This window comes from Pipra filicauda, unplaced genomic scaffold (genome assembly GCF_003945595.2).
Source record: "Pipra filicauda isolate LSUMZ 115617 unplaced genomic scaffold, ASM394559v2 scaffold12_size5214236_pilon, whole genome shotgun sequence".
Taxonomy (NCBI): Eukaryota; Metazoa; Chordata; class Aves; order Passeriformes; family Pipridae; genus Pipra; species Pipra filicauda.
In genome coordinates, this window is record NW_024103763.1 from 2,914,586 (window position 1) to 2,929,380 (window position 14,795).

At 36.1% G+C, this 14,795-nt stretch overlaps 1 protein-coding gene across 5 annotated transcripts in view; it reads left to right on the forward strand.

Annotated features, from left to right (window-relative positions):
• SH3KBP1 (SH3 domain containing kinase binding protein 1) overlaps positions 1-14,795 on the forward strand; it is a 214,933-nt gene that overhangs the window by 104,371 nt on the left and 95,767 nt on the right. For 3 of the 5 annotated variants that reach the window (XM_027738275.2, XM_027738279.2, XM_039377973.1), the window contains 2 exons: positions 8,959-9,082; positions 13,857-13,931. In XM_027738275.2, the coding sequence (XP_027594076.1) occupies positions 8,959-9,082; positions 13,857-13,931 (199 nt within the window). Of the gene's footprint in view, positions 1-8,958; positions 9,083-9,436; positions 9,648-13,856; positions 13,932-14,795 lie in introns of those variants that run through there. The other 2 variants (XM_039377977.1, XM_027738277.2) reach the window with 2 other exon arrangements.

Below are 14,795 nucleotides of genomic sequence, written 5' to 3' on the forward strand. Positions count from 1 at the left end.
AAGCTTGGACAGAGATACAGAAATTTTCTTTGTATGAGTAAATCTGGGTGCAGTATCAAGGAATGATGTTCACTCCCAATACCTTCAGTGTTCCATTAGAGATTTTACAAATATCTTCTTGAGTTTAATAGCAAGAAGAACCAAAGTCAAAATTATAACATGCATTCTTTAACTAGAATGTATTCAGACTCATTTATTCCTTATTTACTTAGCTTTAAAAAGACCTTAGTCTGCTCAAGCAGCCAATAAAAGGTGTGTTTCAGCTTGTATCATTTATTTGTAAGATTTTTTTCTCCCCTGTGACTCAGCAGTTAGGACGTTAACATTAATTTACTTCTTCCTACATCTGTCACTTAAAAAATCAGTTCTAAAAGAATATAAATTCTACTGCAACCTACATGACATCCAGCATTTTCTTATGAGAGATTAAATTCTCACTTCTGAATGTAAGAAGCTTAGTGATCACTGGTTTTGCTTTAACCTGGCTGTGCATACCAGCTCTGCACATCATTCTTCCTGGAATCAGACACGATGTGCCACTTAAATAACCTTATTCTGTCTGTGAACGGTTTTGTAATGGGGGAATTCAAGGTTGTAAGATATTTAAGAGCATATTTTGAAGACAATGTAAACTTGATATTGTAACGAGTTTCACAGCATCACATAAGCTGTTTTCATTGGGCACTTTGAGGGGTATATTTGACCTCACATGGCCACAGAAATATTACTTAAAATTTTTAAATCTGTGTCTTTCCAGAGTAAATTGATGGAGTGAAACCCTTTCCTAGTATCCAGCCAACAAACTAACCCTACCAAATGAATAAATAATTACTGAGTAATTAAATAATTTAGATGAGACACAAGGCTTCTCTTACAAAATGCATTTCTTGTCTTTTTATAAATTTGAGCAACTTAATTATAAATAACAGATTTATTTATATCCAAATGAGACTGAAATAGTTTGCATTAAAATTGAAAAATGTAGAACTATAAAAGTGAAACACTCCATGTACTTGGATGTGTGTGCTTATAGTTAAGGGCATGCTTTTTGTAATCCACTTGGATTGCTGATTACAGACTTCCTAGTCTTAAATTTGTACCCTGAATTGCTACTGTTGAGGAAAACATTGACAACTTTCTTATTTTAAGGTTTAAGAAAATATATTGTCTAGGGCTGCTTTTTTGATTGGCAGATGTAAAGAATGTCATGATGGAATTAGTTTTACTGTAGTGTGGAACTGGACTGCTCATGGATAGCTTGAACTGCTGGTCATAAGTAAATGCTGAAGAACAGCTGACATAGGTGAGGCTGTGCCCACTTTGACCTTATAAAATACCCTGTTCTGTCAGCTACTGAAGCAGAAGGTCAGCTTCAGGCTTCATCTAGTGCATTCATGCGTTTTAGAGCATTGTCCAACTTCTGGGTGGAACTAGATCAGCTGGTGGAAGAGGGAAAATAGGAATCTAGAGAAAAAATTCTCAGTCCCTTGGGAAATGTTATTGTGGGGCCTTTATTTTCCATCATGATTGATACCAAGCAGTTGATGTCAAATACTTATTGTTATTACTTCCTCTTCTGCTCTTATTATAGTAGTATTAATTCCTCGAAAAAGTAGGGCAGAGTATTTATTTTGAAACAGGAACTTTATTTGATGCAAGAAGTTGCACCAACCAATGTGCTGATTTCACTTTTTACCCTTCTGCTTTTAGATAATGCTGCATAAGGAGTCATTGAAATAGGATTCACAGTGTTAATGTCATTATACAATTAAAAAATATGGCTTCCTCACTTGTGAAAATTGAGGTGTTTTGTTTTGGTTTTTTGCAAGGGCCAAAATCAAGCTGTGTTATTGTACAAAAAAAATATAAAACCACAGCAAAAAACCCTCCCACATAGGTAACAATTGGAGACAATTCTTGTAAAATACCAATTTTGTTTATTATTACTCAAGACTGAAAACTGGAGGACATCTTCAGCATTATTTACAGTGGTTCAGTGTGTAGTTGGAACATAAATGGTCATTTACTTTCCATTTCCAGTTGTTCCTTTCTCTTACCCCATCTTTTTATTCATGAGTAGGTCTCAGATTCCCATAGATAGTATTTTATTGTCTCCTTCTAAGAAAGTTGCATCAGTTGAATTAATTAGTTTTAAATTGGCTTAGATTAATATTTTCAAATCTCTATGGATTTCTGCTTAGTTGAAAATAAATCGATTCCTAACTGACTTACGGCAAACTGAACCTGGTATTGTTTAGGTCAAACACTGTCTATGTATCTTTATGTGGCTATTGAGGAAAAAAAAGTCTTAAAATGTTGCTTGTGATTGACAACTCATTAAACTTTTGCTGTTTCAAAGAAAAGTTAATTGAGCTTTATCCTTAAAGAAGTGTGTTGTGCTCTTCCTCAAACCCGTTCAAGTTCACTGCCTCCAGCACAGGGCTGGCAGAAGGGAACAGAAGTGTCAGCTGCCTCCATCAGTGTCCAAGTGTGTTTCCCCAGACTCCCAGTGAAAACAGGTTACACTGACATCACACAGTGATGTGCTGAGGATGAGGATGTCTTCCCTTCTCCAACCTCTGCTTCAGAGTGTGGAGGTGTAGTAGCATCTAAAGCTGCCCAGATCCTTCTTCCTGGTGCCAACAGATTGGATGTGATACTTTTGAAAGGGTTTTTATGTCTGTAGTAGTGGTAGATAAAATTGGAAATTCCTCCTGTGGTAAAAGTGGTTTGGGACTGTAGAGTGGATTGAAACAGTAGCAAGTGTGAGTTGTTTCCAGATGAATGTCCTCAGAGGCTGTATGTGTTAAGAATTCACAGTTCCTTTCTATTTGTCCTAAATAGTTGGAAATTAATTATGTTAAGATCAAACATTCAACACAATAGATAAAATGCTTGTTGTTAAAATAGAGGTTTCCATAACTACAGAGACCCTGATACCCATGAGACATTAATTAACAGGCTTAAATTAAAAGTACATTTAAAACTTAACAAGAGAAGCATTTTCATCATTGTTTATGTTCACATTTATTATGTGATTGATAGCTTTTTGCTTGTCATTTTCCTACCTCATTAGCTATAACTCTAATTAAAGTTGTCCCAAAATACAACTGTAACTAATTGTCTTATTAAATGCAGATATCTGAATTCCAATTATATTTCACCCTTAGACTTTCATGGGATGCCAGATAATTAACCTGCAGCATCAGAGTAAGGACATTTGGCATGTCATTCAGCAGTTCTGAGCCTGCTTTCATTTGGGATTAGTGTGTCGTTGTGCTGCTGTATACCTTTTGGCCTCATCCTGCTGAGAAGTCAGCTTTTTGGCAATGGGTAGTGCATGAAGTTAAGCTCACAAGTCTGTGACTGAGACATTCTGTAATACCATTGAGCTTATTCTTTGACTTTTAGATAACATTGCCATATATTACATGATGAAATCCTATCAGTAGCTCATTTGAAATTATAAAAATACAGACTGAATTTTTGCAAATCGGTTGCTTCTTATGGGCAAGATTAGTGGATATGTTTTTTTTGTTCTTATTTTGAGATAAAGTGGTGCAACACATGTCCAAGAACAGGATAAACTGGGGATTGAGGTGGACTTTTCTTACAGTGACCTACTTTGGCAGCTATAGAGTTGAAAGGGGAATGAATATTTAACCGTAGCGAGGGGATGGTCTGTGCCACAATTGCAGAGCTATATAATATGCAAGAAAACAACTGGGAATGAATGCTGGGGTTTCACATCTCTCAGTTACTTTTCTGTGGAATGCTGTGGTAAAGTGTTTCTGGATCCTCTTCTAACAGGTTGTTCACAAGGACTCAGGGACTACTTGTTTGATTAGTTCATGTGGTAGGAGGCCTTTTTTGGGGGAAATAAGGGTGCAAATACTACTGAGTCTTTATAGGGATAGGGTCATCCCAATTCTGTGTGATTGCTTTCACTGCCCTTTAGTGTCTTTTTTAGAAGAGGATGTTAAAAAACTTAACAAAACCATGAATGACAAAAGCAAAGAAAAATTCCCCAAGCACATTTTGACATTGTAAAATAAAGAACTCTGAAGCTGAAAAGATTCCCCAATACAAGGTACTTGTGCAGTTTTTAATTCTTACCTCCTGCACCTGAATTATCAAACAGTTTCCAGATGTGCTGTAGCAGAGTCCCAAGGGATGGTTGGTGCCTCATGGGTATGGCTCCTCTGAATGCACTCCCAGAATAAGCCATCAAGTGGCACTGTAGGCACCATCTTCTGTTTAGGTCTTGTGTCCAAAATTTATTTTCCCATTGGCAGTGAATGTGATTTTTTTATTTTGCCTCTTGGGAATCTATGTTTTTAATTTCCTTTCAACATATGATTGCTTTTGTCCTTTGAGCTCACGATTTTCCGTTAGAATTTATAAACTAAGGGAGCTTTTTCCTTTGCTTTCTGTGCTCTAGTTCTCTCAAAGCAAAAGAAAATTTGTTGACCTTGGGCTTCTCTCCTTCCTGTTGCCTGCCTCTGGCATTGCTTTTGTTCCTGGGACTATGTTTTGGTTTTAACAGTCCAGAAAAACTTTGTTATGATCCAGGGAAACTTTCTTCCATCTGAAACCTTTCCTGACTCAGAGCCTCCCTCATCTGCCCTGGCTAAGCTGTAAGTAGTCTGTCAGCCCAATAGGCAAAGCTGCAGGTTTTAGAAAATCTTGTGGAATGAGCCGATACAGGAATTTATTGGAAATACACTTTAGGTCAGTGATTCCAAGGAACTGAACATTTTAATCATTTAACAACTTTAGCCTATTAATTATATAGCAAGGTGTAAGCAAGCAGCTGGGGCAGTCAGACATTCTGGCAAGCAGCTGCTGGTAGTTGGCCTCAGCATTTCCTGCTGGTTTGGGATATCCTGTCATGGAGTTACAGGGGTGGCCCCCCGGTTCTCTCAAGAGAAGGTGCTTCTAAGGCTTGTAGCAGCAAGGTTTGTTGCACTGCAAGTCAGGATGACCTTTCTTTCTTTGAAGGGGGATGCTGCAGATTGTATTGGCAGTGAAGGGAAAACCTGAAGAACGTAAAATGTAAGGTGTCCTCACTTTTGGATTATCTTAATCTTGTTGTCCTAGTGACCTACTAAAGTGATTTTGTTTTCTTTGGTTGCTTTACAGTTACAGAATAAAACCATATTCCTGGTCTGAAATAGAATTATTATATTTGCTTGAAGGCTTGAAATGCTATCCTTTTTTTTTTTTTTTACTTTAAGCATGGAAATAGGCTGATTTCAATAAATTTTTATTATTTTCTAAGCAGCTTAGTGTCCTAGCTTCTGTATATCCTTAGGAGAACTTCGTGTTTGTGTGCCTGAATGCCTCACTCATATAATTCTCTGGTATTTTCCTGTCTATCCACTTCCATGGTATCTATTTTGAGTACTTGATTTATTATTTCTTATTTATATTATTACTTTTAAGTAAAATTAACTATTACAGCCTTGTACTGTCTTTGTAGTCTGGGTTGTTATTGTGTGCTGGGATCTCACAATTTGATTAAACATTTACTTTCTCACGAAGTAAAACACTATATTTCAAATTATTTTCATCTATATTTGGTTTATAGTTTACAAAAAAGCTCATTTACATTAAAAAAGGCTCTAGTGGTTGAGTAATTAAATTACAACCAAAGCACAAATATTCTTTCCTCATTGAAAATTTAAAACAACTAAAGCCCAACGATACTGGAAGAACATTTGAATGTCACATAATTATTATATAGATTAAATCCCAAAGGCCAGGCTTCTTAATGGGATGAATTTCTCTAGAGCTGATGAACCATTCTCTGGTGACATTGTTCATTTGTATCTCATTCAGTCACATCCAAGTGTTAGATTGCATATTGCATCTGTCCCTGCCCCATGCATGGCATTGTCTGAGTTGCAGTTGAGTGCATGTTGTTGTTACCTCCTAAATATACAAAGTAACGAAGTATCTTCAGTCATATTCCTATATGTGGTGTGACAGTACTGGCAGCCTACGGGCTTGGCAAGATGAGGATGAGCCACGCCTCTCCAAAAGGCAGTGAACAGATAAAACACACTGAAAACATATCTTAAAAATATCTCTAGCTGTATCTGCTTACATTTGGCAGATTGGAAAGATCCTTCTTATGAATTAAAAAAAACCCACTTCATTTGCAGGCTGATCTTACAGTTGGTGTGTAGAATATTATGAATCATAGAACTTCTTATCCAGCATAGGGACATGGACTGCTGAATGAAATCCTTCTCTTTTTAGATTGTTTGGTTCAGCACGTGAATGCTGGGCATAAATCAGGACCTAGATGTATAAATTCTGAAAGCACTTTGTTATAATAGCATGGCAACAAATTTTATTGAACTCGTGCCTCCAGACGGATTACCCCCATGAATAATGGATTTTCATTTAAAAGGTTTTATTGGCTGTGAATTATTGCAACTTTTCAAACCATATGGTAATGGACTGCCCCAGTTTGGGATAACTAAATCCTAGAGGCATTTTAGTGTTTTCTATTGCATGGATTTATCTCTAGCTGCTGTTTTGAGGCTTAAAGTTATGTAGCAGGTAGCTATAGTGTTTAAAAATACTTAAAGCTTTTGATGCTTTTGGTGAAAATTTCCTACTAAATCTTTGGGAGGCACAGTTTGACCTGAACCTCTGATATCTTGTTAACATGATTCTGCATTTTCTTGTGGAAAAAAATCTAGGTTTGGCTTTAGATTTTTTTCTGAAGTTGTAGAATTATTAAATACAACATGGTATTATCAGGCAATTAATTTTTCAGTCAGATGGAAAACTTACAATAAGATAATGAATGCTGTGAGTATATTCACAACCAGTTTAGATTTACCTGTCTAAAGATCTTTGTATATATGTATATTTCTATACACATATATAGGGATCCATACATCAACATGCCACATGAAGAGTGCTAATGTGAACTGTAAGGAAACTGTGAAGTGTTACCCTGGAAGAAGTAAGCAGGTGAAAATCACTTGAGGAAAAGATGAAACTGGATTATATTGGTCACATTACTTGTGTCAAATAATCTCAGCATCTTGCAAAGCAAGGATCTTGGGAACTGTGTAAATCCTCTGATTAATCTACTGGTCAATCAGCTAATGCAGTTATGGTTTGATGTTTAGCTCTGCTCAATATGGCCATCTGGGAATACTGCATTAGAAAAATGGAAATATTTTATTGCTGAAAGAGTCTTGGCCATATTGTCTATTTTCTGTATACCAAGATATCATATTTTTATGGGTATATAATATTTATATCATATTTTATTTAGATATATAATTTGCACAGATATATGTGTAGATATATAATTTATCTACTAAGTGTTGTGTCATGCAGTTTCAGTTTTCCGTATTGTTTATTATTGGTCTGGAGAGAAGAAAGGGAATATTACTTTTTAGAGACTTTGATACTATAATGTGAAAAATCTCCACCTCACTGAAGTGATTGAGTGATATATATGTATTCTATCTTCTGAATTTACAGCAAGATAATAAGAAGTGCAAGATAACTCCCAGAGTTATGCTGGAGCTCATCATGATTACTGATGAGCTGAGGAGGGGGCGGTGGAGGGAGGGCAAATTTTGTCAGGGACAGGTACTGAGATTAAATGAAAGTCTGGTCTGAACTCCTTTCAAATTAAAACAAAAATTCAACTCAAGACAACAAGAAATGTGGGGTTTTGTAGTGAAATTGTATGTGTGACTAAGTTGAAAGAAATGCATACATTCCTCCATATTTTTGGGAAATATTTGGTTGTATTATTAAGAGATTTCTTTTCTAAGAACTCGAGTTTTTCACAGATAGGTGATAGGAAATGGACTTTTTTTCTGTAATAATTAACTAGTTTCATTTAAAATGTGGAGTTCTTTTTTTTAACAGTAAACATGAACACCCTCAGCCTTTCTATTTCAGTTGACTTTCTATTTTCATAATTGTGGGGGGAAGGTAGGCAGGAACGAGATGTGTCAAACTTTATTGGAGGCTGATGTGTCACAGATTGACACTGTCCTCCCCTGTCATTTTTTTTGGTGAAAGGACAGTGTCTGACAGATGAAGAATATTTCCCTATCAAGGATGTGTTTAGCTGATGCATATAATAAGTCGTTTCTTGCTGTCCCATTATAACCTAAAGGCATCTGTTTTCTGAGGGCTGTCATTTCACTGCCTGACACTGCTGTTCAATGCTGAATGGGTTATACAGGAGGGAGTTTGTAATTTTAAAGTGATATTTTCCTCTTGGGATTTGGCTAGGCGGTGTCCCTCCTCCTTCTCAAACCATCATTATGTATATCAGTACTTCTTTGTAAATCTAGAGTCAAATATTCATTAGCACTGTTCTTTGTTCTCCACAGATTTCTTACATTAACAGATTAACGAAGTAGCAACATTCCTAATTTTTACAACCAAAACTTCAGATTTTGATGGAGAAGGCAGGAATATTCACATTATTTAAGATACCTAGTTTAGATTCTCTGAGTAGCTTTTCATGGATATTTCTCTTTCACCTTTGATTACTTAGGGAATTCAAACTCAGAATCTGCAAAACACGTCCATTAAGATTGTCTTGAATAGTCATACAGTTTGCACGGAAAATTTAGTGATTGAATGGACAGCCATAAAAATCGAAATGTAGAGACACTGTATGCTCTCTAGTTGTTCTTTTATCCTTTTATTTAATGCTCATCCATGCTTCTGACTGCTGTCAGCACTGATGACATTTACAGATGGGCTCATGCATCTTTCTTGTTTTCACTTATCAAAAAAAAAGAGAGATGTTCTGGCTTAGAACCTATGCCATGTGCTCCTTATACCTGAAATTAATATAAACTGTTCAGAGTCATTACTGTAATTTATTGAATGTATATAACGTAACTCAGCAAAGTGTTGCTTATATTAAACCCCCTTTTTTTTATTTTTGTCTTGGTGCAGGTGGAAGAGGGCTGGTGGGAAGGAATACTCAATGGAAAGACTGGCATGTTTCCTTCCAACTTCATAAAGGAGCTGTCTGATTCCGATGATGTTGGAATAGCACAAGAAGAGCAAGTAAAGTCAAGTAAGGAAAAAATTATTATTGATGTTCTGTATGTACGCCTGTGTCTTTACCCCATAACACCTTGATAGGATAGCACATTCTTATCTCTTGCTTGGAAGTGTTTTTGAATGCCATTGTTCTTAATTTATGCTGAAAGGGTCAGATGATGATGATAAGTGTGTACTTGCAGAGCTACCTGAGTTGCAATATTACCAATGCTCCCTGAGCTGTGTTAAAGACTCGCTGAGCCGCAACAGATCGAAAAAAAGAGAAGGCAATGATGAATATTGAATTTGTATTTCAAAACTAATTAAAAGGGACTTTAGATATGGAAAGTAACCAAACATCTACAAAGTGGCTGTGCTTATTTAAGCGAGGGATTAAAGTGCCATGCCTTCTGTAATGACTCCAGTAGATTTAAGGATTCATAATTATTGGTGTGGGACATGCGGCACTTTTTCCCTCCAGGTGCTGAGCATGTTACTATCACCTCCGACACCCACTGCCCCAGCAGCCAAGGGGAAAAAGGCCAGAACTGGGACATGGACTTTGTTCTCTCATTTACAGTGGGCCAGTACTGCTGCAGGTGAAAAGCATGTTTGGTAACTAAGTTTGCAATAGTATAAGTATGGTAGTGGGTTGTCCTATTTATAACTTCCCTTGGAGAATAACCTGAGCCAAAAGTGTGCTGTTATATGAAATGGAAAGTTGTTATTCTTCATGGGTTTTTATGTTCTTTAAGTAGATACTCTTTTTGTTTCCTAATTCAGTGGTCGATTCTGAATCTTTAGTGAAAAAGTCGATTGTATTTGCGTATTTCAGGCTAATTACACAATACTTGCCAAGGTCTTCCTATTTTCAGCACATATCCATTGCTATGTAGTGTTCTTCTGAGATCTCTGAACAAGCAAAAGTCAAAGAACTATCAACATCTTTGTAAGCTTATCTCACCTGAAATTTACCAAAGCCTTTATAGTTCATGCTGTCCGTAAGAGGTAGAAAATTATAATACTTCCTTCTTTTTCCTCATTTTTCCAGTTAAGGCAAATGTATTGTCTTTATTTCATGCCAAAGAAATAAGATTCTAAAAAACCTGACTTTTGCATTGATGAAAAATTTTTATATTGTTTTTGTAATGGAGCACCTATTCGTGTGTGAATGGGCACTGGTGACCCAGTCTTGTGGTCAGTCCTGCTAAAGTCTGTAGTGTTTGGTACTAAGTAAATGAACAAAGTAGGTGATACTGTTCAGGAAGGAATACCCCAGTTTTATCTACATGAATGAATGAATGTTCCATTATAAAGTAATATTTACTTTATAATAAGCACCTCTAAAGTGGCTTTTAACAAAACATACATTGGAGTGTGCCAGAGCAGCCACAAAGCGTTAGCTATTGATGTCCATTGTGGCACATGCTTTATTCAAACTCAGTTTTGTGTGCTGGTTCCAACTGTCAGTGGAATCCAAAGCTGTGATACTTGTATGGAGAAGATAGCAGTAACACAGATTGGTTTTGTCTCTTTAAATAACCTGAAGGTAGCTACAGTTGAGAGATGGATTTTCGTCTTTCTTGTATTTAATTTAATTCTTTGGAGATGCTTTATGGGTAAGTAAGATGATGTGTTATTAGGAGCTATTAGATACACCTATAAAACAGAAGAACACTGTAAACCTCCTGAAAGAGAGACTGGGACTCTTGGAATTTTGAGATTATTATGGGGATTTTAATGCTTTTTTACTTATTTTTCTTCAAGTAAAACCACAGATTTAATAATTACATTCCCTTAGAAGAATTATGGGAACTATTCATCAACTCAGTTCTTTCTGGGTGGTTTATGTAATTGATACAGGTGTTGCTCTCTACCACATGGTGCTTCATGAGGCTCAGTTCAGATACACTGACTGTCTGCATTTGAAAATCTCCATAATGAGATTGCAAAAATTTCAGTGAGTTTATGCAACTGACTAGGAATGATAATCTCATTCCAAGTATCTGTGCTTATTCTGAAAACATGGTAAAATAAAAAATGAACAAGTAAACCCTGAAAGATTTGAGCATCGGGTTAGTATTACTGTCGAAATGCTCTGGGTAACATCTCAATGTATATTCATGCCTCTAGATCGTCTCCTTCCTCCATGGGTCACAAGACATGACAGCACTTCAAATCTGCAATAATTCCTTTTTGTTTCTCTGGAAACTTTGTTTGAATACATCTGTATCACAGGATTTGAACAGAAATTCTAGATTATGGCACTCAGGTGCGAGGGGCTATACCAACACATTGAACAAGAACCTTGGGCAGTCACTGAGGTTCTGCACAGAAATGTGGAAGAGAAAAAATATATAACTTGGCTTTTTAGGAATAAGGTTAATAAAAACACATTTTTCTCTGCCCTTCTGTTACAATCTACACCAGGCCAAATGGGGAGAATGTTGTTTGATTTTATTGATCTTGTGTTCATGTAAATTTTATGGCAGATCAGAGTAAATGGCCAGAAGAAATTATCTTGGTTTCTTTTCATGCTCTGCCATAGAGTAACCTCAGAAGTTTCTTCAGAGCAAAAATTTCCTATTTTGAAAATGCCTGAGGCTAATTTGGAAGTGGCCAAATATTTCTGAATCCTGACAGTGGGACTTAACTTTCCCCTTAACTTGGAAGGGTTGGGAACCTGTGCCTTCCCTCAGATAGTGAGTGCTCAGCAGATTGGAAAGCAAGACTGTTACAAGATCCAAATATTTGAAGGTTGGCTTGTTTGATTTTAAAGCATTTATCCCAGCTGTAAAGTGACTGCCAAATTTTTTTGTCTTCAAAGGCATGTTTTGTGATGGACATGATCAGGTACTCTTAGAGTAAACAGCAGTTCCTTGTTTTTTAAAGCATGCTCTTAAATTAAAACATTGCTTTTCTTTGCCCAACAGTTACAGCATGAACAGAAGTATACATTATAATTTTATTACTATATTAAATAGATACATGAATGATAAGATTAATTTCTAGATTTCTCAGAGATCTAGTATTAATTTTAAGACTATTTTCAATACCATTTCTTGTCATTGCAGCCTGTCGAGAAGCAACAAAATGACATGTAGTCAAATAAATTCTATTTGAGATAATCACAATTAATTATTAAGGAGGTTATTTCAAAAAGCATTTAGCATGTTCATGACAATGTCATGACAGCATTTAAAGGTGGCCTTTTATATCTTGCTGTCTCTTGTATGTGTTTGTTCAGGTACAGCCAGGCCTCATGGTACATATCAACTAATTTTAGAACCTGTTAGTGATGACCACTGAGAAGAGTTAGAACTGATGACAGACTCATCAGCTGATGCTTTAGTCAGACAACCTCCTCTATCCTGAGTTCTTAAAACTTTAGATTTCCATTGTTGTCTCTTTGGCTCTCCACAGTGTCATGAAACTTAACGTATATTTCTCTTAGCAATGGGTTGATTGTTGTTTGACTGTTTTAATAATATTCTTTTAATGGTATTTTGTAAAAACAAAGTGAAAAGATGGATTTGTGGCTTTTTTGCTTCGTTTACTTTCATCATGTAAAAGTGAAAACCTTTCGTTATTAATTGAACTGCAAGAACAAAACAAAGGAACAGCTTTTTATAATACATAAATGAGTATAGTTGTGAAAGTCCAACAGAATGATATAGAGGAGAAAAAAAAATACAGATTTTTGGTACCAAAATGGGTGTGATTCTATCTTGGGACAATTCCCATATACTGGCTATTTTGCAATAAAATTTTACTGAAGACGTTAATTTTCTTGCTGGTAATGTAGGGGAGATTGGCAACAAGCCGGCATTGGTATAATTTTGGGCTTGCCTGGGTACCTCGTCTTTAAAAAAAACCCAACACACAAAATAGCTGCTTATTCCTTTACCTTCACTTGAATTTTGTTTTCTAAATATCAGAACATGAGTTATCTCAGTAGCAATGAAAAAAAACCCCAAAACTCACCCAATAAGAAATTAATAGTTTTTGTTATAAAAATGTTATCTTAAATATATAAGATGGGAAGTGGGATTTATTTTTTGTTGTTTTGCTGTTTTCTCTTTAAATTTTAGTATTTTATTATTTTTGTTAATGTGTGCCAAGTCAAGCACCTGATTAAGCTGTTGGTGAAAAACTGATTTATTCGGGTTTTAGTGTCCTATCCCTTTCAGTAGGCATTGCTTAAGACCATGTACAAAAACTGTTCTCTCATCTACAAAATATTTCTAATAAGTCATCTTGGAAAGACTCAGTATTTCTGATGCTCACAGCATCCTGGTACACTAGAGAAATGTGAGTATTTCATTACCCTGTTTGGATGTCAGCTGTGCTTGTTCAAGTGCAGTGCATCTGCATCAGGAATGTTGAGCCACTGTGAGTACATCATTGCAGTGCAGTAATGATATTTTTTCAGGATTCCCCTGTGCTCTTTGAGGAGACTGCATAAAACAGACAAATAATTTTGTTTGCAAGACTCACAACTTGATGGACAACAGACAAAACCTAAGAAAAATGCATTCTGTTGGACACCGTAAAGAACAGCTTTAGCAAAATCATGAGATTATTTTATCTGACATACATGCAGTAAGAATATTTTAACTTCATGTACAATCAGATACTTTTGTTAATATTCTCGTTGTTTTGCTAATGAGGCTTTAAAAATGTTAGTGACTGAAAATACAGATTAAAACGTCTTCCTTTCCCTTCTTTTTACCACCATTCGATCTCCTTACCCCCACCCTGCCCCTTCTCTTTTCTTTTCCGTCTTTCCTTCTCTTGCCTGCTGTCAGGAAAATCTGCCTTTGAAGGGACAATACTGTACAGAGTGGTACCGGCAAAGATTGACAGCTACAGACGTTATAACAGTGAGTGTGTTTCAAAATCAACAAGCAATAGCTTTAGTCCTCTGTACTTGTTTGATTTATCTACACTTGTAAAATGTGCCACTGCTACTCACTTATGGCTACTCTACATGCATATATATCTGTCTGTAAGCTAAAGTCAGCTTGCTGCTGATGAATTGCCTTAATGCAATGAGAATGCACCTGTTCCTTCTGTGCATGTGTATGTTCTGTGTCTGTATAATGTATGTGTGTAAGCCCACAGTAAAGCGTGAATTACATTGGATGTTTGAATCTCAGCTATGGATTGAAATTAAGGACATTTAGTCCCATCCCTTTAAGCCACCTGAAACAAGAAGACTTGGTAATAACCACCAATCTTTGAATTAAAAGTTCTTCTGCTCTAAAAATAAAGTTCCCATTGTGATTGCTGAATTCATAAAATATGCTTTGCTTTTCTTAAAGGACATTGTGGGGTTTGGTTTTTTTAGGGTTTTGTTGGGTTTTTTTGTTTGGTTTGTTTTGTTGGGGTTTTTTTTAGTTTTTAATTTACTGCATGCTCTTCATTTGGCATTCTGTCTTTGACAGTTATTACTCACAGCATTTTGGCTGAGACATTTTTCCTGCTAAGGAGAATAAAAGATATTTTCATTTCACATTCAGGTTTTTGCCTTCTGCCTTTTAGAAGAAGGGCACATCCTGCTATTAATGTGCTTTTACTGCCCTGTTAATACAGAAAAAGAGAGGATGGTTAGATCAGATGCAAGACAGAGGAAGCAAGGAAGACAGAAATCTGTCCTTCCAGCTGCTTCCTCGTTGAAAAATCTAGCAGGAAGAGATCCTACTGAGTCACATTCAGCATGACTAAGTACAGAGTGTTCAGTCCTG